Source organism: Desmodus rotundus, chromosome 3, assembly GCF_022682495.2.
Source record: "Desmodus rotundus isolate HL8 chromosome 3, HLdesRot8A.1, whole genome shotgun sequence".
NCBI lineage: Eukaryota > Metazoa > Chordata > Mammalia > Chiroptera > Phyllostomidae > Desmodus > Desmodus rotundus.
Window position 1 is genome coordinate 124847584 of NC_071389.1, and position 24814 is coordinate 124872397.

The following is a 24814-nucleotide window of genomic DNA, read 5'->3' on the forward strand; positions in this document are numbered from 1 at the left end:
AAGAAGCCATTCTCTTCTAAAACATGAAGGATATTTAACAGCTGCCTAAACAATCCTTTAACAAAACCTCCTGCATGTAAGCGTCATTCTCAGGGCCAAAGTTGAACAAGTTTGTCTTGGGAACAAAACTAAAAAGAGAGAACACAAAAGTAATAAAGAAAAGAGTTATTATGAAGTCAAGGAATGTTTGTTTAGGACATCACTCATCTCCATCCTCTGCTTGATTTAAAATTTTATTACAAAAGACGTCTAACTGCTGTAAATATTTTCCCACCAGGAAGAGATACTTACTGGATATAAGTACTTTTTTCTTAAATTTAATTTTTAAATTCATGTACTCTTGTCCTTTTCGCCTTTAGAACTTCCAAGAATATCCCTAAAGTCTGTACAAGCCACAAGGAAGATTCTAAGAGAGTACAAAGAGCAGATCTTGCTCTGATTCAAGCCATGAAAGTCATCTTCGTTTCAATTAATTTACTTTGCCTTTATGAACTTGAGAGTCTTTCAAGAAGGTTGACATTTCACTCATCTGAAAAAGCCTGGAATGTGACAGGGGAAAGGGAGGAGAAGTAAATCAACGGGGTTAGCAATTTTCCAGATGCAATGTATTTTTCTTCTCTTCTTTTCCACCAGAAATTTTAGAGAGAGCCTTCTGACATTTTAATTCCCTATGCAAAACCACAGTAGCAAAACTGCTTACAGATGATATGTCAAAAACCAAATACACGCACGCACACAGATGCACCCTTGCATGAGCACACGAAGTAAATATAAATTCCAGTTCGTCGTTCCTTTAACAGAACACATTTTAGTGCATTTATTAGATGTTTGTGTGTACAGTTTAATCAACACAAATTTAATTTAAAAGTAACAACAGGTATTGTAACTTTCTTTTTTTCTTGTATGTGATAACTAAGCCACTGAGCCCAGGTCGGCTTTTTCACCAAAGAGATGACATTTATAAAAGCTGTTCTCATGACTATGTTTTAAATCACACCAGAATATTTCAGTTATCACCTTGAGCCACATGGTTTCAGGAAACTATGTCCAAATATTTCATGCAAATGCTGGTCATTTTAAAAGAGTTCTTTTTGCATGGAATGAAAATTCACTAAAACTTCTAGGGGTGAAGTAATCTTTGAGACCTGAAGAGAAATTCTCATCAACAGGGCATATGCCCATTGTGTCGGAGAGCCAGAGAGGGAGAAATGGCATTTAACTCCCTGGAAAGCTCTGCTTCAATATTTACCTGACGGCTTCGGTATCTTGACATTTTCCCCAGTGCATTTCTTCCTTTATCAGGTATTATTTTACAATAAGGGATTTCTTGTTATACAGAACTAACACAAATCAATCTATAACAGAGGAATTTGTTTAATACATTTATTCTTTTAAGAAGTTGCATGATCATATTTCATCGACTTGTACAATAGAAAAAAAATACTACTAAAACAGAGTTTGTGGAGACTGGTGCATGGTAAACCTATTTAGTCTTCAGAGGTTCATTCTTAGATTTTAATGTTAAATAATAACAACTATTCATTTAAGCTGGTCTCACTGTATATCCTGACCGTTAGCAATTCCACACACAGCAGCTTATTGTGGTATCCTTTAAATATGAGAAATAAGAATGTTTTACTTTTCCATTTAAAGAAAAATAAGAGTACTGTATGTTACATGGCCCATGAAATATTGGCAGTGTGCTCCTTGGCTTTCATTCGAAGGACTGCGATACTGGAAGACCGCCTTTCAAACTCTGGCTTCGTTTCAAATGCATGTCCATTGGTAGCCCCCGTGAGAATAGAGTCAGTGAAAAAATTGTTGAGGGGCACGTGGCTGAACTGGTTCTGGTGGTTTGAAAACCCTGTGTAACTGGAATCTGTCCGAGGCGAGTGAGAATAAGGTGTCATACAGGAGGAAGTGTCACGTGGTACCATGCATGAAGTGACCACAGAGCCGCCACTTGCATTTCCTGCCCACAAATTGTTCTGAATCTGGAATATATAAAACAACAAATATTATATTTACGCATTCTCACTTTTGTTACACTATATTTACTGAATTTTTAAACTATTTATTGTTTTCTCCTGTTGGGTGGTCTATAATTACATTCTGAGTATGTAAAGCAATTACTGAAATATAATTATTTGAAAAACCCACAGACTTAACCACATAAAATACTCTCAAAATATGTCAATTCCTTTTTATAGTCATAATTTTTTTAAATGAAATCTGGAAAATTTAGTCATGATCCATGACCAATTCATGTGCTTAGAAAAGCGGTTTAAAAGATGGTTTTAAATTTAAATATAGTTTTCACATTTCTAAACAAATGATACAATTTCATTTTTCTAAGTTCTACATTGGATTCAGTGTGGGAGTTTTTGTTGGAAACCATCGCTGACATTAGGTTGTTTGCTTTGTAGACATTTTTGATCAAACTCGTTTTGGAAAGCGTGTGCCCTTTCAGTAATTTTCATTTCCTGTCATCTCGAACACGTAGCTCTGTGAATACGAGAAATACGTACTTATATGAAACATTTATTTTGTGATTTGTATGTGATATAGTGAGCTTACAAGAGAAGTGTGATATGTAAAACAAATTTAGAACTTTAAAACATGACCATTACAAAATAAATGATGGGAGCAACTGAAACAAATATTCAAATATTAGCAAAAATATATGGGTGTAATGTAAGTACTACATAACAAACCTCACATATAAAATTGAAAACTGGGTTATCATTTGTGCCCAAGAAATTCACATGTCACATCATTATATCTCTACAGAAAACAATTAGGGCAATATTATCAAAAACCCCACAAACTCCTGTAAAGTTACTAGCATGTAGAAAAAAGTAAGTAGAGTTTGTAGAATATGAATTTTAAATAGAAATTATCTTACACCAGATATGTAAACAAGGATAGAAGCAACGATCACGTGTATTATTGGGAAACACAGAGAAAGTCATGACAAACGGGAGGAGCTGAGAAATGAAAAAGGCAATGTTGCATTGGTAGAGCAAGGCCAAGAAATGCAGCCTTAGAAGATGAAATTTTAAAACGTACACTTTTTGCAATATTATTACAATAAATTTGAAGTGGAACACAGCAGCAATATACATATTTATTGCATCTGGCTTTTTAAAAAATCATGATAATTACAACAGAATTATCCATTACTTCAACAGTTACACAAATGATTTTTTGAAATATTTATTTTTACACAAAGATTCCAGTCTACTACACATAGCCTTTGGTGTGCCTTATAACACCCAAGCTTAAACTGTACTTTTAAAAACAACTTATTTCCAATTAAAAGTAGGAAGTATGTTAGTGACTCTTCTAGACCACACTGGTAGAGATGCTACTCTGTCATCAAGGAAGAACCACTTCACCAGCTTCCAAACGTAAGAGAAAATCTGAACGTCTAATTCATCTCTCAGGCGGGGCTTCAGCAATTGGCAAGATGTTCATTTGAGTATTATTTTAATAACTGTTCTTTATATGAATATTATATATGCTGCTTTAAACATGTTAAATCCATTGAGATGTATCTATAAATATGTATATTTATAGATATAAATTGTATGCATATTTTGTTAATCCTTAAATTATCATGGCCTGTGTTGTTTTAACTTTGCTTACTCTACTCTGTGTATCCTATTTTAGCCAAAATTTATAATGACGGGCGGCCGTGACTGCTGAGTTATGCATCTCAAACCAACAGGAGGGGCTGTTGATGTCATTACTCTGTCAGACTAGCTCTTCTAAGTTGATTTGGGTGATTTTCCTCTAACATTCAATCAAACATTGTGCTCCGCTGAAAAAACCCACAGTCACATGTCTGAAAAAAGGGCTTCCAGGAAATGAACATGAACTTACTTGCTTAGTTTTGAAAAAATAAGTGAAAGGCAAACTAGTGGTTCAGAAAAATTATTTACATTTTGCGTTTGTTAAAGGACTTCTCAATTTACTTAGAATTCATTATTAAAATCATCTACTCATATTCTAAATGCCTAGAAATACATGTATCAACTAGGTAAAAAGGGAAAATAAGGAAGATAAAGGCAAGGAAGGTAATCTATGAATATAAATTAAGAAAGTATTTTCTCCCTAAAAGAATTAACATTAACCTACTTGTAAGTTGAAAAGAAATTCTCCAGTCTCCAAGACATGGGAAAATGTTATTGTTTTGATCAAAACTTCTTATCTGGACATGATTAGGCAAGTTTAATGTGTTACTTTTGGTGAAAGAATTTCTAACATATAGAAATATTACTGGAACAGAACAGATTGGTAAAGTAAGTTACTGTAGCAATACCTTAATTAGACTTGGGAAGATACCCAAGTATTCCCATGACTAGCAATATCATCACAAATTTTTACTGATCTGCTCTGTTTCCAAGATCTCTATCTCCGCTCACATGCCCCATATGTTGCTTTCATTTTTAAATTTCTGGTATGTCTTCATTTGACTTTAGGGATCTAGTTGGTTTTTATATCAAAAGTTGTATGTAAATCACAAACATAATATCCCCAGTGAATTGAGGTTTTCCTTCTTCTAAAGTGCTCATTTCCTCGGGATGTTTAAGCATCCAGATTACAACCAAGAAATAAAGAACAAACTGACAGTGACCAGAGGGAAGGGAGGTGGGGATAATGGGGGACAGAAGGGGAAGGGTCATCAAAGAACATGTATAAAGGACCCATGGACAAAGCCAAAGGGGGCTAGGATTGAGGGTGGGAGGTGGGGTCAGTGGGGCAGGGGAGAACAGAGGGGGAAAAATGGAGACAACTGTACTTGAACAACAATAAATAAATAAATAAATAAGGAAAAATGAGGCTTATGATAGTTTATGATTATCACATAATTACCATGTGTCAGGCATTATATTAAGTGCTTTATGAAGACTTCTAATCATTTTAATGCAGTAAAAGGCATGAGCTTTCACTGTCCCCATTTTGTAGAATGCACACTTATAGCACAGAGAACTTCAGCATCTTACCCAAGATTACATAACTGCAATGGTGGTCAATCTGAACCTAGGGAACCTTAAGAACTACTACAACGATATAAAAACTTCTCTTATGAGTTAAAATTGCTTATTCATTTATTCATAACACTAACACTGTGGAGGTTATTAGGCTCCACCCTCTGCAAGGAAAATCCTCAGTGGTGGCTCAAACCGTTTCTGCATCCTCAGGCCTAACACAACACATAATACGCCCTTAATACAGATTTATTAAGTGATTGAGAAATCTCTAAGAACACGAAATTTGGATTGATCCAGCTTACAGATGTAATAAAACTTTTATAAACAATATATGCTAATATATCTAAATTTTGTTTTATAATTTGAACTCTAGAATCACCATACCATATTTATTACCTTAACAGAAATCATGAAAACTACGTGCCTGGGCATTGCTGACTATAGTCCCTGGGTAGCTTTTTTTCTCTATTAAATATTTATCGTCCATCATAGGTGTATCTGCTTGGGGATTCTGGTTCATTAAGCATAGAGTGTGGCTCAGGGGTTCCATATTGAAATAATAGCCATGATAAAAATACACACATGAACTTCTGAAAATCACCAGGAATTAGGAAAGACAGTTGAAGTCCAGCTTCCTTCCATATGCAAAAACCTCTCCTACACTTTCAATTACATTCACTTCTGCTGACAAGAAGCTCACCTGTTTAAAAAGAAAATCCCATTCTTTTTTGGAGAGCTGTGTAAAAAAGCGAGCTGTTAGCATCTTCCTCTACTTATCACTTCTATTTCTTTTTCCTCAAAATGCCACAGAATAAGTAGCATCTTTCTCAAATGTGGAAATCTTCAAATACCATAGGCGGTTACTACACAGTTGCAAATTTCTCTTCTTTAAGCGTTCCTCGTGTGCATGGTTTCCAGACCACTCGTTCCAGTCGCGTTCCTCCAGCATGCTGGGGGAGGCCAACACCCTTCAAATCATCCTCATGGACACCCGGCACGGACAACAGGATGTGTCATATTCTAGATGTCATCTGAACACTGGGGAAGCCTGGCAGGTATCATCATTGTTCCAGATCACCTACTTCCATTAATATTTAAAGGCAATATTTAACAACAAAGTTGTTTGATCTTGTGGTTACTAAATCTGTTACCAAGGTAGGCTCATTGTATATTTCCTCCATGCCTCCACCAACTGTATTCTTATGTAAGTGATCCTTCTAAAACTATGTGCTAGATCTACAAGTGATATTGTCTAAAATTCTGTCAAAAGAAAAGCCATACAAAAATCTCACTCTGACTCATTAAAAGAAATATTATAGTTATCGTTAAATTTTGGAATAAAAGAATGCATATTTTTTCTCTATAGGATTGTTACTATTTTGGCCTATTTCACAGACACCTACAATGGCAGTGCCCGGCACCAAATAAATTTGGGGGTGTTTCTATCGTTTTCTAACTGTATAATAGTCAAAGGCTTTACAACCAGGAACAATGTTATTAAAAATCCTTCTTTCATGTGTACTGAAAAAAAGAGACTGCCTGCCTTTACACTTTTTCTTCTTTGTGTTTTAAAAGGAGTGGAGAATCTAAAAACACTCCATGTTTTAATGCGCTTTGCAACATTTTTCAAAGTTCTAGGGGTATGTTCAAAGCACTTTCTGGGGAACTCAGCCAATTGCCTCCCATTAGCATGAAGCTTCTGCACTTCACTTTGAACATTTATTTGCCCCTTAATGTTTTCCTGATCAAATAAGAAGTTGATACAATTATCCCATGACTTTGAATTTGGGAAGAAAGTCAGCTTTTGTCTGGTTCCTTCCAAACTAAAATCAAACTCACTTAAGATTCATTTTTCTTCTAAGAAATTAAAAGCTATAGATAAGAAGGAGAAGGTTCATGTATATGTAATATTACATGTATATGTAATATATATACATATTATATAATACACACACATTGAGAATTCTTCACTGTGGATATATATTTGCCATGAATTGAAGTAACATGGTAAATCATGGATATGGAAATTAGCTTTACCTAGAAACTTCATTAGATACAGTATTTTGTAACCAAAACTACAAAGAAAATTTAGTATGCTAAATGCAGTGTATATTTCAAATACATTTGCTGATTTTATTAGAGTGAGCAGTTTTTCATACCTTTAAAAAGCCTATTGATAAAAATATAAGTTTGCTAGACTCTGCCTTGGTTTTATAGTAGCATGTTGTATAAAAAAATCAAATAGTTTTATGACAGCATTATATATTCTATATATTAATGTTAGTGCTCCATAGAAGATACTGGCTTATGGAATTTAATCTGGGTTTAATAGAGATACTTATAAACATGAAAATATATGAGTAACAATAATTCCTTAATTTTAAAGCACCTCTAAAGCCAACTAAATAATATTTATCCAGTAAAAAAGTTATCTAACTTGACTCCTTCTCTCCATATATAGACTGCTCCTACCTGCCACCAATATTCATATGTACACACACACCACACATATACATCACGCATGATGCACACACTGCTCTCACATCACATGTCCACACACTTCCCTGTTAAATGTTGATTTAAAAAGACAAATCAGGGATTCACAAAGAAGTGTTTGTGGTGATATTATAACAAAAGCTTATTTGCATTCAAGTTCAAAAGTTGATTTTGGTTTTTTACCTTTACAGAATGATTACATTTATTGACTATTATGCATATTATTCACTACATACTATATGGATTTATTAACACATTACTACAATATAATTTACCAGATTTTTATATAGTCTCTTGAAAAAATGTAAACATCACTTCTTACACAAGCAGTTCAATTTTTTAAGAGACCATTACCCTGTTTATGAGCCTATCCCTTCCTTTAAAATGTAGGGTGGTAAAATATTAATAAGAATCACATGCTTAGTAACTTGCAGATATTTTTAGCCGCTGACTATCTTTAGGTCCCATTAACTTTTGAGTCACTACTTCAGTAGGCTGCTGGCAGGGAGAAAGAATTAAGTGGTTTACTAAAATGAGAGTTTGCTCCCAGTGAGTAACACACACTGAGGCTTTGTCCATCTGGGGGAAAGTCCCAACTAAAATGATTCACAGTGAGAAGATCGATCGAGCATGGGTAGGCACCACCTGAGATAGAAACGAGGGTGTATTTTCATCAGTGACTACTTATTAGATGTAACTTACCAAAGAAAAGTTAAGATAATATATAAAAATTTTTAAATTCATTTACATTTCAAAAAATCCAAAAGTATACCTTTTAAACACATAGTATTATTAAGCAGAAGTGATTTGAAATTAACTCATCTGAAAAGGATCACATATTAAACATTGATTACTACTTTGATTTTTAAAATAAAATTCCATCTTGCAAATAGTACAGAGATTTGGAACAAGGAACAACGATTTTTCCATTAAAAAAAAACACTGTTAGATGTAACAGTTATATGAGACCTATAATCTGAGAAGGCTGCACATGTCTCTTATTAGTTCAAAAACAAAGGCACTAAGTTCCATACGAAATTTTAATGTCCAGAAATTTTCAGAATGACATCATATAAATTTGTTTAAATTTTGTATTATTCAAGTAATATTTGAAATATGCTCCAAGTCAAAGATATAGGAAACACTAATGACATTTTTTATTTTCCTTTAGTGTTGGATATGTTTGTAAATTTTATGGTAATTGTAATTTAAAAATTTATAGGAAATTGTACCTTATATTACTTAAAATGAGACTTTTTAGATCCACTCACTTAAAGAGTGAATAAAATCATAGCACTAGAATTTGCTATTTTATTTATTGCTATCCATCAAGTTACATAAAGTATTTTCAAGTTATTTTTCACATTCCTTTTCATATATTTTAATACATACGATAGCTATTGCTGATTTATCAATGCCTGATTCATTTTCAATGACATATTTCCCCTATTAAAACTAAGTTCACAAGAAGAAACAAAGATTAAAATATAAAATAAGTTTCCTTGTGAATTAATAAAATACAAATCAAATAGACAAATACTTCCATTTGCACAGAATATTTATAATCTTAGAAATGACCATTTGGTATCAAACATAAACTTTAAATTCATTCCTAAAATTTTGAGTAAGGTTATAAATGATAGTCTTCTTGCATTTGTGTTCACAATAAAGTTGGAATTTTATTTTTGTGATATTTAAATCAACTGTGAGTTCATGCAATTTTTTTGTGTGTTTCAATGCTCCATGATTTAGAATAAAAAAGAAAACCCATAGAAACATTAGGCTTAATAAATATGGCACAGATAAAATTCTGGATTAAAGTTTTTTCGTAAGGTTCACTAACCTTATTGTTATTCACTAACAATAATAGTGTGAACTGCAAGTTTTAACCCACAGGTCTGTTCTCATAGACTTCCCAGGCTTCGATGGCTTAATTTCCCCCTGGTTCTTCTCTATTCTCCTGTAAGGTAGTTTTCATATGTATAAGAAACATTAGCACTCTTCAATCACTTACTTTTACATTTTTTCTTATTGTTTATTTTGTTAATCTACTCAACTCTTTTATTTTCTTTCTTCTTAAAATATAAAATACTGTATACTGAAACTAATGCAAAACAATATTGACTGTAAACTATAACTGAAAAAATAAAAAATAAAATTTTAAACATATAAAATACTTATGGCAAATTCAGTTAAATTCAATGTTTTAACAGTGGTCACCTACTAAAAGTAAAAAAAATTAACTAAGTTATAATTACTGTGTAAAGCCATTGAATCACAGTAAATTTGAATATTACATTTTTTAAAAAATAAGTCTATTTTCATAATCTAAAACATAAATGCACTTTACTTCTTTTAGAGAAGTAAAAGAAGTAAATATCTCTTTATCTCTTTAAAGTGTATGTATTTCAACAAATAAGTTATTCACCAATTGTGTCCAGCTGTACCTTCAGCTAATTAATACTGACAAAATCTGCCTAATGCTACACATAATTTATATTTAATATATACACACATATAAATATTATTTATGCATATGTATATGAAACCTGCATATATTTAATAAATTTAATTAAATAAAAATTTTATCAATTATAAAAACCATATTTATTTGAATAATAATAGACTATCATATCATGTTCCTAGTATGGTTTCAAATATTTGTCCTTTCAGGCAGTGGTAAATTGTACAACATCAATATGACCTGCTAATATTTTTGTCCCTCCATCCATCAAAAGGGAAGTTTCACTGTACAATCAATGACATGACCATCTCATTGGTTTCATAGATATGAGAATATTAATAATAAAGCCATTGAATCACAGTAAATTTGAATATTACATTTTAAAAAAAATAAGTCTATTTTCATAATCTAAAACATAAATGCTTTATGTATTTCTTACATAATACAACAAGCACAGCTATATTGTTAACATTTTCCAAAGATTTTGTTTTTTTATTTTAAATATTTGGGAAAAATGGAAATAACAGTGATAAAATTGTAAGTCTTCCTCCAAAGGTAAAAAAACCACTCCAGATGCCAAATTACTACACCACAGTTGTTCGAGGAGACAGGTTCCTTTTTTCTTAATTAGCTTAGTAGTCTTTAAGACTAGTATAGAAACTGGTGATAGAAGAAGGGCAGGGAAGACAATGTCCTCACAATTGCTGTATTATTGCTTTGTTACTTCCTTTAAAAATTGTATATTTACCATGTTTGAATTAGAATTTGTTAAACTAGAAATATTATACAACCTTAATTTGTGTTTTAAATTACAACAGTGATTATAAGTTGTCTATAACTAGAATCCAGTCCCTGGTATGTCCAAACTGCAAGTGGCATGTATTGATAAGGTAATCAATTAAACAACAGAAAGCCCGATACTGCGCAGGTTGGTTTGTAACTTGGTAAGTAAGCATAGATTTAGTTATGATTCTCACATTGTACTAAGTAAAACCTCATTAAAAATTGGGTAGAAAAATCTTCAACCCCTTTTCTGACATTTTTCATGAAAATTTTTTTTCATGAGAAAATAATTTTGGTAGATAAAGAATATACTCAAACTTTCCTAAAGTCACCATATTTGGTTATCTTAAAGAAGAAAGCATATTATCTGAATTTGATTTTTCCCTAGATCCCTAATAGTAAATTTACTCACAGATTGAATTTATTAAGAAAACATTCAAACCACTTAGATACCTTTCCATTGTAGAAAAAAAATGACTAATGGCTACTATAGAATGGTCACTATTTATTGAACACTCATTATGTACTAGGCAATGTCCTAAGTAATTTGCATGCATTATTTTGCTTAATTCTCACAAACATCATATGAACTTTTAACCCATTTTGTGAAAGAAGAGAAAGATTCATAAAAGTTAATTCATTTGCCAAAGATCTAAAACCTACTAAGTGGCATGTACAGGATCTGAACCCAATACTCTCCCTGAGGTCCATAGTCATACATTAATACCTGGCCTTCATCAAGTCTTAAGATTTAGCTCAGCAGGCTGTTTGGAAATCAACCCAATATTCTCAATAAGAGAAAAAGCTTTATGATAATGATACTCATCATCATCTACACCACCACCACGAAAAGCTCTAGCATTAACAATGCCTCCATTTTACAAAATAAAGAATCTGAAGATTAAGGAAGTGAAGACACTTCTCTACCGTTACCCAGCTAGTAAATGATCAAGGTAATGCACAGGTAATTCAAAGCAAATCTAAGGGCATAAAATTAGAGTTTTTTGTAAGCATGAAGGCTGGCTATAATCTCCCAGAAATTTTTATACCTTAACAAAATATTTTATTCACCAAAATAATTATTTTAAAAATGGTTTGGTTTTGATAAATTAGAAACAAATTAGAATCTAATGTCAATAGATGCTCTCTTGCTTTTTCAACTCAAGGGCAAAGGTCTTTCTGGTTTACTATGTCTCGTTTGCATCAAGAAGTGCTTGCAGAATTTGGTACAAAGGTCACGTAGCTTGTAATCTGTCCACAAAGCAGGAGATTTTTGTCTGGATCATTTGTGTAACCCCCATGTGTAAAACAGTACCACACATACTCTATTTATTGGATAAAATGCAAATAACTTTGGAAGGAAAAAAAGGCGGTTCCTCAGAATCTTTCTAATCTGTCCCTTTTAGCAGAGGAGGAAGGAAATCGAGGATCAAAAAGGAAAAGCTAATTGCTTACAACCACAGGGCTGGTTAATAGCAGAGACTCAGAAATCAGCTGTTTTATTAAAGACTGATTAATTTTAGGTTTAAAACATACTCCTGAATAAATACTGAAGTGAGTCAGTACTTTCTTCACATCTATCTATTCAGTATCTATGCCAGGGGTGGCAAAAGTAGGTTTATAGTTGTGGATTTATTCTTGTATTGTTACTTACAAGTTATTATATTATTTATCGGTATTACATCTGTAAACTTACTTTTGTCCACCCCTGTAGAATCTGATTAATACTGTTGCGATACGAAGGTAAGAACTGAGTCATCCTTGTAAATGCTTCCTGGAGTAAACTAGGTGGCAGACTTTGTACACGGCCCATCACAGTGCTAGTGCAGACAGTGGTGTGCGGACTGCAGGACGGCTGAGAGGAGGCTTCATGGAGGAAAAGGGGGGCAGTTGAAGGGGAGGGAATTCCAGATGGAAGGAACAGCTTTAATACAAGCAACGAGACAGTTGTTTAAAGTGTGATCTATTGGAGAGCATCAAGGAGTTTAATTTACCTAAATCGTGGTGTTGTTGAATGGCAACTGGTACTGTGAACTAAAATAAAGGGCTTTAAAAAAATACTGTCTTTCAGTACTACCTTGAAGTATTTTACTACTGACATCACACCACTCACTTTATTATTATTTGCTTGCTATCAAATATGAGTAAGCTAAAGAAAAACAATATATGAAAATAGTCTGAAAGTGTCTACATTTTTAAATGCTTTATATTGTTACTTTATAAATTCAGAAATGAAAGCGTTTTTGCTTTCCAAAGTAATTTGATGTTCTAGAGTCAAGATTTAACTATTTCATTGCTCAATGATACACTATGGAGATAATGTTACATAAAGTGCCCTGGACTGCTGAACTCAGAAACCCTGGGCTTGAATTCAAGGAGTTAATGGCTGTAAGAAGAAAGCCTGGCTTAAAATAAGCCCTCAGTTGGTACGTATTATTTTTACTGTTACGGATGTTCTTGCTGTAGTGCAATGCAGACCAGAGAGACAAAGTATTTAGAACATGTTAGAAAACATTAATTACTATTCACAAGTAACCTATCATATGTTATAGATAGATACCTTTATGCTAAGTGAAATTATTATCCAAACTGAGCAGGCTTGAGAAGATAATTTTCTAAAGCATCTATGTTTTTCACGTATCTCTAAGATATTTTTGCTTTCCTGCTGAACTTCTAATTCTTTATTTCCGTCCTGTCTCCAATATTTTCTAGTTTCCAACTGCTTTTGTAATTAATACTTTTTTCTATAATTAGTAAAATTGGCTTCAATAATTCTGTTTTGATTTCTATTTTTCCCATTATACATTACTATTTTCAAACCACATGATAAAAAACTAGTTTCCCTTAGGCTGAAGCTTAGAGACAAGATCTTGTCATAATTATTTTTCAAACAAACAAAAAAATAAACCACATATTTTTAAGTTAAAACAAAATTCCCCCTGACTTTCTCCAATACCTACAGTGGGGAGTGAGAGACATGTGATTTCAGAATTTTGGGCAACCAAACATTAAATGATTTACCAATATAGAAAAGCACTATGGATTTTATAGTATCAATTTTTGTTTTTGTTGAGAAATTGCACTGTCAAAATAACTTCAACATATGATCTGCATGCTTCCATACTTCAATTATGAGGTGATATAACCAATGTACATAAATTACGGAGAAGCCACAGGAAGAATTAGTGCAAAATTCCCATGATTTGTGAGGGGAAATTTTAAATCAGTCCTTTGCTGGAGAGAAAAGGACTGTCAAATGTATAATTTGTGTCATTTCCCTTCCTGTTTGAGCTGCTAGTTCACCTGATTCTGCTAATTGTTAATATCTAAGGCTATGCAACACAATAACCCAATGGCAAGATAATCCTAGTAAAAAGGGCAACTAGTAAGAGTGTATTAAGTTATATTAAGCCATTATGAAGGGGTTAATTGGGGTCCCACACTGTTATGCATGTTTTATGCTATACTGAAGAAGAAAGAGAAGTTAGAGATAAGGCAACCAAGAGCAAGAAACAGAGGAGTATGAAATAGGCAGAAATGGGGTTTACGAGAAAAGGAATGGAGACTGAAATAACAACGTGCAGAAAAAGAGAGATTGAAGTGTTGTGGGATAAACTCATCACACCATTTACAGTCCATTTGAAAAGAGCTCATAATTTATGACTTAACATTTCTAAAGTCACCATAGTCAACTTGTTCAAAATTATATAATGTATATTGTATGCCCATTATTTTTTACTGTTATTTCACTGGTTGTGACTACATTATCTTTTCCCCTGAACTAAACTCTGACTTGAATAATGCAACTTAAGCCGAATACTCCTGTGGTGTCAACTTGTTAACCATTCGATTATTTAAACATATGTGCTGGGACAGTCGGTATCGACGGGTAAGTTCTTGCACTTGGTAGCTAAAGTGCCTCGTGTCCAATCCAGGCTTCGCCACTAGTGAAAGTGAGTAAATACCTCACCTCTCTGTGCCTCAGTTTCCTCACATGTAACACGGGGATAACTAACAACACTACTGCATAAGGTTGCTGTGAGATTAAGTGAGTTAATATATACAACCTGCTTAGAACAATGCCCAAGAGAGCAACAGCTACAGCCCTGTTAACAACTAGGAAAACACTGCGGTGCCTGGTTCCATGGAGCTTATCGCCTGCAGGGGAAAGAGCCCCACCACACTCTGTTTAGAACTCACCTGGGACACTCAAAAACATTTGGGGAGTAAATTTCATTGGCCTATGGAACTAAGCAACCAGGAATGTATACATGCCTTTAAACAGGAGAAAAAATAAGCCAACTACTTTAAGATGAATTTTTAAAAGTAAGAGAAACAAGATTCTACTCGAGGCAGGGGTGGCATTTATTCAGAATGGACCCCTAAGGTTTGGTATCCTAGCAAACTGCAGCGGCAAGGCGGCCCCTGCAGACTGTCCCGCAAGGAACTACCTGTGTGATCACAGACCATTCCTTCCAGCACCTGGTCTGGTTTCCCAGCTTCTAAAATGAAGTAGAACAAGGTGATCTCTAAGGCTTTTTTGTTCACATGTAACATTACATGAATAAGTCTGGTGAATTTATCTGGAGGAGTGAAGGTCTCAAGATAGGTTTTTAAGGGTCAAAAGGCATCAGAAGCCAAAAATAGAACAAAAATAAAGGACTGAATTCACACTAACAGAGTGTGACTTTATAGTTGAGGAAAATGAATCCCTTAAGTTTGGGACTGAGATGATTTTGTCACCAGACTGTCAAGGTATTGCACCGGCACAGGTGTTACACATTTGTTGTCAAAGTGGTGCCTCACAATGCACAGCAGCGAGCAATGAGGAACTAAATAGCAGGTGGCTTGTTCCTCATAATATGTGTCCCTAATCAGGTACCAAATACCGTTCTCAACAATTCAGTACTAAGGAAAAAGTAATACTCACTTAGAAAGATGAAAACATATTTTATTTACATGTATTAGAAGGTGTGGAAAAGAAAAATCTCTAAATTAAAAGGAAAATTAGAAGAAAAAATAATTTCTATTCTTTGAAATGAGAGTTCCCATTATAAAAGCATGTGTTTTATGGCATGATAAATATTACAATTATAACCAGTGCTAATTCTATATACATTTTGAGGAACAAAGGGCTAAATGTTTCCGTCAAACAATGAGAAACTTCAAAGCTGAAAAGACAACATAGAAAAAGACATTACTTTTAAGTGGAATAAAGGTTTCATATACTACATTTTATACTAGGTTATGTATGGGTGAGTCATAAAACACTAGCCACAGAGACAGCATGCCAAACAATTTCTAATACATGCTTAAAAGTTACCATGGGAAGTGACTCTGAGTAATTAAAATGTAGAGTAATGACAAACATATACTATTGAATGATGCTACTTCAGATGTTGCAGTGTATAACAAGGAAGAGAGCCTAAAATTTTTTTAAAAGAATGGCTCTGAAAGAAAACAATAACAGAATAAATATTTTAGTAAAATAAAAATCTAACAAACATGAAAGAGTCTTCTGAAGTGTAAAACTTTACTTCCTAACCATTAGGGATAACAAAGCCTGGACAGGCCCGTTTAAGAGTGTACACACCACGCCCATTTTCCTTGGTCAGTATTACCATACCTGTGGATAGCTGTCAGTCCTGGGCAACACCGATATATCATAGGTGGCGGCAAAATGGCTTTTAGCTTGTTGTATTTGGCCATAGCGTTCTCTTTTCCTCCACTTGGCCCTTCGATTTTGAAACCACACCTAATTTTTTAAAGAAGTAGAATTTTAGCTAAAGAACACTCGATAATACAAATGGGATGTTAAATACTTCAAATGAGAAAGGTAAATCAGGTCAATATAATTACTAATAAAAAGAAATTTCATTATCAGAAAAGGATCTACAAATTTGACTTCCTATTTTACCTTGATATGTGGTATCTCCATGAGACAGTATAAATTAATATAAAGAGATAAGATACTTTCAAAACAATTATTTAATATATCTGAGCCTCTGTTTTATCATTTATGGAAAGTAAAAAGAAATTAGATTTATGATCTTGAAGACGGTACATCTCCAAATTATCCTAGATACTCCTCCTCTCAAAGAACGCTGAAATCTGAAAATATTCATGACTTTTCAGTTTGGGGTTATGCACATGACGTTAGCCCAGCCAATTTATAAACAAATGACTATCTGGGTCTGTCAAAATAAGGACTTTTAGAGCACGTCACAAAGTGAACACTCTTCTTGATTGTAACCACACTAAGATACCCTTAGAAACATTTAAACATAAAGGTTACATATAAAACAGAGCATCAGCAGAAATATCATACGATGATTTAGAAACAGATAATATTAATATCACATATAATAATGAGCATGATAAAGACTAAAGGTAAAATGGAATAATCTGGAGTTGAATTACAATTTTAAAATATATAAATGTTATTACACAAATTATAGCACTTTTGTATCTTTTTCCCTTATAGAAAATACTCAGCAATCTTCAAGATCATTTCTCCAATTTAAAGGACTTCCAGGTAGTATAAATAATAAAAAAAAATAGACAAGATATAACCAAGTGTGAAGAAAGCCTGTGAGTTAAAGGGGCCTATAGAGAGTCACATGCTCCTATTCTAATTTCTGTAATTACACACTAATAATATTTATCGTAACAACTGCCTTCCACAAAGCGCTAAATAGTCACCAACTCATACTTACAGCTCTCCAGAACCTTCATTTTAATATTTTAATGCATTCAGAGAAGATACAGAAAATTATCTTCAATACATATAAATTATTTTTGAGTAGTCACTATACAAGCAGCTTCCAGGAAGCTCTGTAGTCTTTACAGAACTACATTCAGAACATATAATGTTTAGGAAAGAAGCTGGAGATCCAATATAAAAATGCAAATTGTAAAAAGCCATTCATTAAAATTACTCGGTATGTTTACTCTTTTTCAAATATAATTGTAACCACACAAAAACATATTAATATTCAGTTTAAGATGTTAACATATATTGCAAATTCAAGATGGCACTCGAAGAGTTTTCATCACTTAAAACAAAGGAAAGAGAGCTACCTATTCAGTTTGCTTACTTAGAACACTGCTGGCAAACATGCATTATGCATCATGCCCAGGCTCAAGAAAACATAAACAACCTAACCAAACAAAACATATTTCCTTGCTGTCTCCACACACAGGCACCAAGGGCATACTCAGGAACTTTAGTAGTGAGGTTTTTTTCACTGAGAAGGAGACCTTGACAATCTCCTTAAAATGGATGCCAATTACCACTCTGATGTGAAAAGCAGGAAAGAAAATAACCTGAGTAAATTAGGTTCAGGTTGGCTCTCTGTGCATGTTCTGAGACAAAAATTAATCGGGACTTGATGAAATGTTAAGGGGAAAACATGCCTTTTGCACAGCTGATGCCTCTGTAACAAGCATGTTTCTGTATGGTTACAAGCATATCCAATTGAAATATCTGAACACGAGACAAAAAAGAACACATGCGGGGCTCATGTTAACACTTGACAATCCTAAAATTTTCCATTAGCATCAACTTTCTATGTATTTACTTCCTGAACTAAGATAAAGTAACCATTTGCCTCTACAACTAAAGAAAAAACCTGCTGCTTGTTATTCCCGCACCACCAGATGTTGTGTTTAATGATGTGAAGGCCTTACAATGGCTTACTCTTCAGAAGAAGTACTGTTGCCCCACTAGGAGCAAATCTTTTCACTCTTGCATTCACTTCTCTATTCTGGTAGCACATGGGAACTGCAAAATTCAGTAGTTTCCTATTTAGAGTAATAAAGACATACCAAAGAGAAAGGCCATTCTCCCAAACTACTGTTATTTGGAACCTAATAAAATGTAGTGTAAGAAGACCAACTCTAATAAAAATAAAATATGCCAATGGGATATTTTACCCACCATAGTTTTTCCTTTTCAAATGATTAAAAATTTAGTTTATTAAATCATCCAATTTGGTCATTTGAATATAACTCATAAATGTAATTGAGTATGTATTATTAAGATCATTATTCCCATCACCTTTGCAAAAAAACATACAAGTTATCTAGAGTTAAAATGATAAAATGGAATGGCACCACTGGCAACGACTAAGGTTAGACAATTGTAAATGAGTTATATGATCTTTCTGTAATTATGTATAGTAAAAATACATTTTCTATACATAACAGTTGGGAATTGTGAGACTGTTTCACTTTTTCTTTATTTTATTATTACCTTAACCTTAATAAAATTATAGGTTTATGGGCCATTATTAAAAAAAAACTTATCAACACCTAGTAAATAACCTTTAAAAAAAAACCCTCAATAGCTGATAAAATAGAAAAACAAAATACAATACATGCTTATTAATTAGATAACTATGACTCTGTTTTTGCCCTTTAAAGTTAATTTTTGAAATCAGAGCTATGTTAAGATATTCTATTACTTTTAAATAATCAATGGTTTTTATGCCCATGTAATAACTCAAATATCCTTTTGTTTCATGTTATGTGGATTGTTAAATTCTTTGCAAGTAAAAAGAAATCTTAGTAGATCTATGTGTATACATTACATTGTTCTACATCTTCAAATAGTTCCTTTGTGGCAAAATGCAACTACTGAATTATCTAACACTGTCCTCCCACACCTCACCCCCACCCACCCAAGGCCTTTACAGGGCTCCTACCTGGACCCTAGCCTCAGTGAGCTCTGTCCTCAGAGCAAGCTGTTCTCTGACGTACACATCTGGGTAATGGGTTTTCTGAAAGACCTTCTCCAGCTCCTCCAGCTGCAAGCTGGTGAAGGTGGTTCGGTGCCTCCGCTTCTTACTGCTGGATACATTGCTGTCACATTTATCCCCAAGTTCATCCAGTTCTCCCTTCTCTTGCATCCCTTTCACTGGAGACATCCGGAGACTGTTACAGTTGTCCATAGCTCTGTTTAGTTCTGTGTGAAGAGGCTGTCCTTCTACTTTAGTGATGCCATAGTTCACTGTACCCAGGAGGAAAACAACAGTTCTCAGCATTGCAAAGCATTTGCATGAAGGAATTAAGATGAAGTAACTTAGAGCATCAGGAAAGTGGTCTGCTGATGATTTATTGTGCCAGTATTAATTAAATCATCACATTATGTACCATTATTAATCCACTTTGGGCAGGTTTAAGGCCATTTAAAAGTGTCTCCATGAAACTCATGTAATTTGCCAAAATTCACAGTTCTACAAGGGCTAATGCAATGTTTATGCACCTAATTAAATTAAGGTATTCAAATTAAAAGATGTTCTAGATTAGAAAGTCCTAAGTGAGCATAGTTTTTAAAATTGAACCAAATATATTGCAAGTTATATATTTATTCAGTGCAGACAAAATTAATCTACTTATATAGCCCAAGAAAGAATTTCAATTTTAAATAATATCTGTAAACCAAATTCCAAACTCTTCCCAAGTTAGTTTCCTCCTCTACATAAAACCTATAGATTTCCGGTATGGTATTGTTTCCAGTATATTTTTTAACATTTGAACTGTATATTCATATCTGCATTTAATTTTTTTAAAAAGTCATCTAAATTTACAAATGAGTTTTATATCAGGTTCTGAAACTGTTTCCTATAGAAAAGAAGACAAATAGACTTTTTCAGCTTAAAAACTTATTTGCAGTTCTTTCTAAATATGGCATATTTATTCTTAACTTAGGAAATGTTTTAACACAGAAATCTTCATTTTGTCCTCTAGTAAAGCACAGAAATTAAAACACCTACTAAAAGCTTACAATGAATATCATCTGGCATTCTGTTTGGGGATGTTTTAATCTCATTGATTTCTTCCAGATTTGATTGCATGCTTGGGGTATGATAGAGAACAAAATATGGGCCACACACGCACACACACGCACACTCAGTTGACGCCCATAATGAAATGGAAGGCAGTAAACAAAGTAAGTAAAGTCAGCCCAGCCAGAACAATAATTTCCAGTGAACTGTCACACTTTTTTCGTTTTTGTCTGTTTTTAAATGATATACCATGACGTGTTTTTACAACTGCTTTGATCATTATACAACTGTTGAACTTTCATACCTAAAAACTGAAAGGCTGAGGAGTTTTTGTGCAAGATGTGAAGTAAAAGTAAATATAAAGAAGAGCCATCACTGATTAACAATACGGTGTTGTCTCCGCGGACCGAGTTAAATGGGGGAACTTCGGTCATTAGAGGTGGGGGGAGGGGAAGCAGTCCGCGAAAGTCCGGGCGTCTCGGGAAGGAGACAGGAACTCCCAAACGCAGCGGACTGCCGCCTGGGCTGGTCTCACTTCTCTCGCGTCGGAGTTAGACCTAGTAGGGTGACGTTCGTTTAAAAGTTGGTAAAGTACCAAAAACCACCTATTTCTTTTATCTTCAATTCCCGACAGTTCAAAATATTATGATTGAGTTCTATCCACCAGTCAGCAACATTGCAGAATCTTTTTTTAAAAAAAAATCCTGTCCATTCAAATAACTTTACGTACGCATTTAAGAATTGCAAAAATCTAAAGACACTGCAGTCTAAAAACAAATCCAGAAAGCCAAACATTTAGTGTATTAAAATAAAAATCAATTGCCTGCGTCTTTCTAAATAAATAACTGAAACGATTTAACTGATTGTCTCTGTCGTTTCCGTCTTTATTTTTGGTTTAACATTGCAAGTCAAAAATAACTTGTCATGTTGAATGAAATAAATAAAATATATCAGATTATTTTCAGCCTACTAGGTACAACGTAGTAGTTAGAAATGAGCTACTATGAGGCAGTGCCTTGCCAGATTTCGAACCTCCGTTAAAATAGGGGGCAGGAGGCTTGTTGTAAATATTTCACACTTAATTCGTTTGTTATTTTAAAGTAACCCGCTCCTTACAGCTTAACTGTGGAATATATACAATGATAAGGAAAAGTCCTCTTGGAATTGTAAACTTGCTTTAGCTGTCGCGATCTGAAAAAAAAATAGGTTTGTATTGGGTTACAAGATAGAAAAGATGGTTTGTTTTGATAACATTTTGACTTTGAGAGACTTGGCCATTCAAAGTTGAAGATTTCACCCAGAAGCATTCCAAAAGGCTTCTGAGGTTGCTCTTAACGTGAAGTCAGAAAAACAGACAATGCGGAATTCCAGAGCACGTGAATATATTGGGGATTCTTTGGCCGAAGCTATTTAAAGTGTCTGGTGTCCATAATTTAGGTCTTGTACTGCAAACCCAAAGAAGCAGGAGTCACAAATTCACACGAGCTAATCTAGCCAACTTCCAATTTCACAAAGAAACCTATCGCTACGTCTTGGAAAATAGCAAAGGTTTTTCAGCGGACGGAGTGCACAGCTCTCTGGGTCGTGACGACGGTGACGTCTCCTAACGAGCTGTGATCGATTTCGGCCCGTGCAGCCGGGGGCCGCGCGGCGAGCTCGCAGAGGAAGCGCCCTGTCTTGACTCAATTACGCTTTATTTACCGCCCTATCAGTTTTCGCCTGGATGCTGGATAGAGGGGCGCGGGGACCCGGAGGGGACAAGACGGAGCAGCTGAAAGAGAACCGCGGGGAGACAAGCGGGTGCCCAATGCTCCCTTCGCCTTCCAAAGTCACCACTGGCCAAAACCCCGCTTCCCGAAACGCGCACTCGTCCTCTGCCTTCCTCCGCCCTCCAGCTTCTCGCCCCCCCCTTCCTTCCTCCTTCCATCCTTCCTTCCATCCTCCTTCCTTCCTCTCTGCGTGCCCGTCCCGACGGCTCCCCGTACTTCGGCCCTGCGGACAGGCTCCCGCCTCTCGGGCCGGGGCGGGCGACTCACCGCCGCCGTCCTGACACGGAGAGGTCCTCTCCAGGCGCACGTGATGCTCCGCGCGGGGCAGCGGCCCGAAGGCCTGCACGCATTTGCCCGCCGATGCTTTGCTGTAAAAGGAGTCATTGTCCAGTGTCTGCATAACATGCTCCAACGCGCCTCCCGCGCCCATGTAAAAGTCACTGTTTTTACTCGGCGGGCTCTTCAAGGCAAACTTCTCGCTCAGAAACTCCATACTCAGGGTAGCTGTCGCGCAGCTCGCGCGGCGCGTTGGCCGACTAGCTCTGGGGGAGGGAAAGGGTGGGCGGGAGGAGGGAGGGCCGAGAGGAGGGAAGGGGAAGCTCGGGCTGCGGCGCCGGGAGCTGCCCCGCTCCCAGCCCTTTAATACGTCCCGGCTGGAAAGGGGCACCCGAAGTTGCTTTTATATCTTGAAACTCAGCTGCGCTCCTCGGGCAACCTCCCAGTTCTAATGAATATGAAAATAGGCAGGCGACTAACTCCACCCCGGGCCCCCCGCTGCCCCCACCCCACCCCACCCCACCCCACCCCATCTTCCCCCGCGTCCCCGGGCAGGGCGCGCCCAGGCCTAGGTTAGACAGACAGCTCCATTCCAGACAAATGCCAGGAGGGACGAGGCCCCGACACCCAGAAACATTGTCGCAGCGACAGTGGACTGGCATTTCGGAAGAGCTTGGTGAGATCGCACAGCAGTTAACCCTCCACTCCCCACTCTCTGCTCCCTCCGGGCCCGCCCGCCCCCGCCCCCCACCCGCCCCCACGCCGGCCACTTACTACCAGAAAAATTGAGAGGCGTCTTAAGAACTTGAAAGGAAGTATTGCTCTAAAGGGCTTTTATTTCGTTCATAAATCGTTTACGTGGAAGACCCACATTAATCCGAAGCCCTATAAACCAGATACATTGGCAGCTACTAACTGGTGTGGCAATGGTAGAGGGGCCGCTCCGGTTTCTGGCGCGGGGGAAGGAGCTCGGCGACCCGGCGCTCGGAGCGCTTGGGAGCGCGAGGCCTTTCCTTTTTTGCTGGAACGCGGCGGGGGGTGGACTTGGTGGCGATGGGTGCGAGAGGGAAGCGGAGAACGAGGCATGGAAACCGTTATACAAATATCTTCCTATTTGTACACCTTCCTTTCCAGCACCCCTTTGGGTCCAGGATTTTATCATTAGATCCAGATTAGTCTAAGAAAACTCGACAGGAAAACTGCCTCCAAAGGGTCCTAGAGGGGCGCTTATTACACAAAGGTGTTTGTGAAAGAGGACGGCCTTCAGCGTTGTTTTTAAACACTATTATTTTTACTCTTAAAGAAAGGCGGTGGAGTTACTTTAAAGAGCGCGTGCAGGGAGCGAGGGACACGCGCGGAGCTGGGCGCTGGAGAGAAGGCGGTGTCCCAGCAGCTGGCAGGTCCCGGCCCGTCCCCGCCCGAGGGGACTGTAAGGAGGGTCGGGAGCGGGCCGCTCGGTGAGCGCAGGGCGGCACTGCGGGGCTGAAAGATCCCCGTGTGGCTTCGGACTGGCCTGGGCTTCTGAGGAGCCCGCGGCGCCGGAGGGACATGCATTAAGGGCCTTGGGCACGAAGAGGCAGCCATTTGCAACAGGCCTCTCAAACTGGCAGATTCGGTGGAGCGCTCCCACGAGTTGAGGGCTGCAGCCTGCACCTTCCAAGGGAAGCCTCTGCTCCAGGGTTTCTCGCAGAGGCCCCGCTGTGCCCGTCGCGTTTCCCCAGGCCAGCCTGACCACCGTGCCGCGACCTTCGGCACGTCGGGAAGCCCTGGACCAACCTTGGAGGGCATCTGGACATCCGAATGCATTCGGAAATGTCCACCCTCTTAGGGGTCTTGGCTGACCCAAGACTCACTGGCAGGCCCTCTTTGAGGCCAGGACAGGCCGCAACCAGGGAGGAACAATTATCGAGCGCTGCGCGCCTCCGAGCTGCTCTTAGGCGCTACCCCCAGGGGCCGGGCTGCCAGAAACACCCAGGTTGGGCCTGGTGGGAGCCGAGCTGGCGACCCGAAGCAGCGTCCTCGCTTCTCCCTAGTCGCTTCTCCGGAGCTGGAACTCAAGCTCAGTTCACGTGGTGCCGCGCTCAGAGCGGCCTTGAACGCGCAGTCAGGTTCTGGCGAGTTGACACTATTCCTGTAATTATGTCGTTTTTGCTGTATTATTATTACTGTCTCCCGAGCCCTGCATCCGGCACCAACAACGAATTGTTAAATCTCAAGGGGGCGCAGTCAAAGAAAAGCTTT

General features: G+C 36.7%; 1 protein-coding gene across 1 annotated transcript; it reads right to left on the reverse strand.

Moving 5' to 3' along the window:
* Nucleotides 1-1369: 1369 nt before the first annotated feature.
* On the reverse strand, nucleotides 1370-23012 carry ALX1 (ALX homeobox 1). Its single transcript, XM_053921823.1, has 4 exons — nucleotides 22565-23012; nucleotides 19446-19750; nucleotides 16367-16495; nucleotides 1370-1994 (listed from the first exon to the last, which is right to left on the reverse strand). Exons 1-4 carry the CDS (start codon nucleotides 22788-22790, stop codon nucleotides 1674-1676), a joined length of 981 nt encoding a protein of 326 aa, XP_053777798.1. The 5' UTR covers nucleotides 22791-23012; the 3' UTR covers nucleotides 1370-1673.
* Nucleotides 23013-24814: the final 1802 nt, after the last annotated feature.

Bases quoted from the DNA above. Each gene is read 5' to 3' on its own strand.
- ALX1 (XM_053921823.1), bottom strand. From the start codon at position 22,790: ATGGAGTTTCTGAGCGAGAAGTTTGCCTTGAAGAGCCCGCCGAGTAAA. The intron at 19,751-22,564 runs GTGAGTCGCCCG...TCCTGGGTACAG, and splicing joins TCCGTGTCAGGACGGCGGCG to TGAACTATGGCATCACTAAA. The intron at 16,496-19,445 runs GTAGGAGCCCTG...TTAAAAAATTAG, and splicing joins TCACTGAGGCTAGGGTCCAG to GTGTGGTTTCAAAATCGAAG.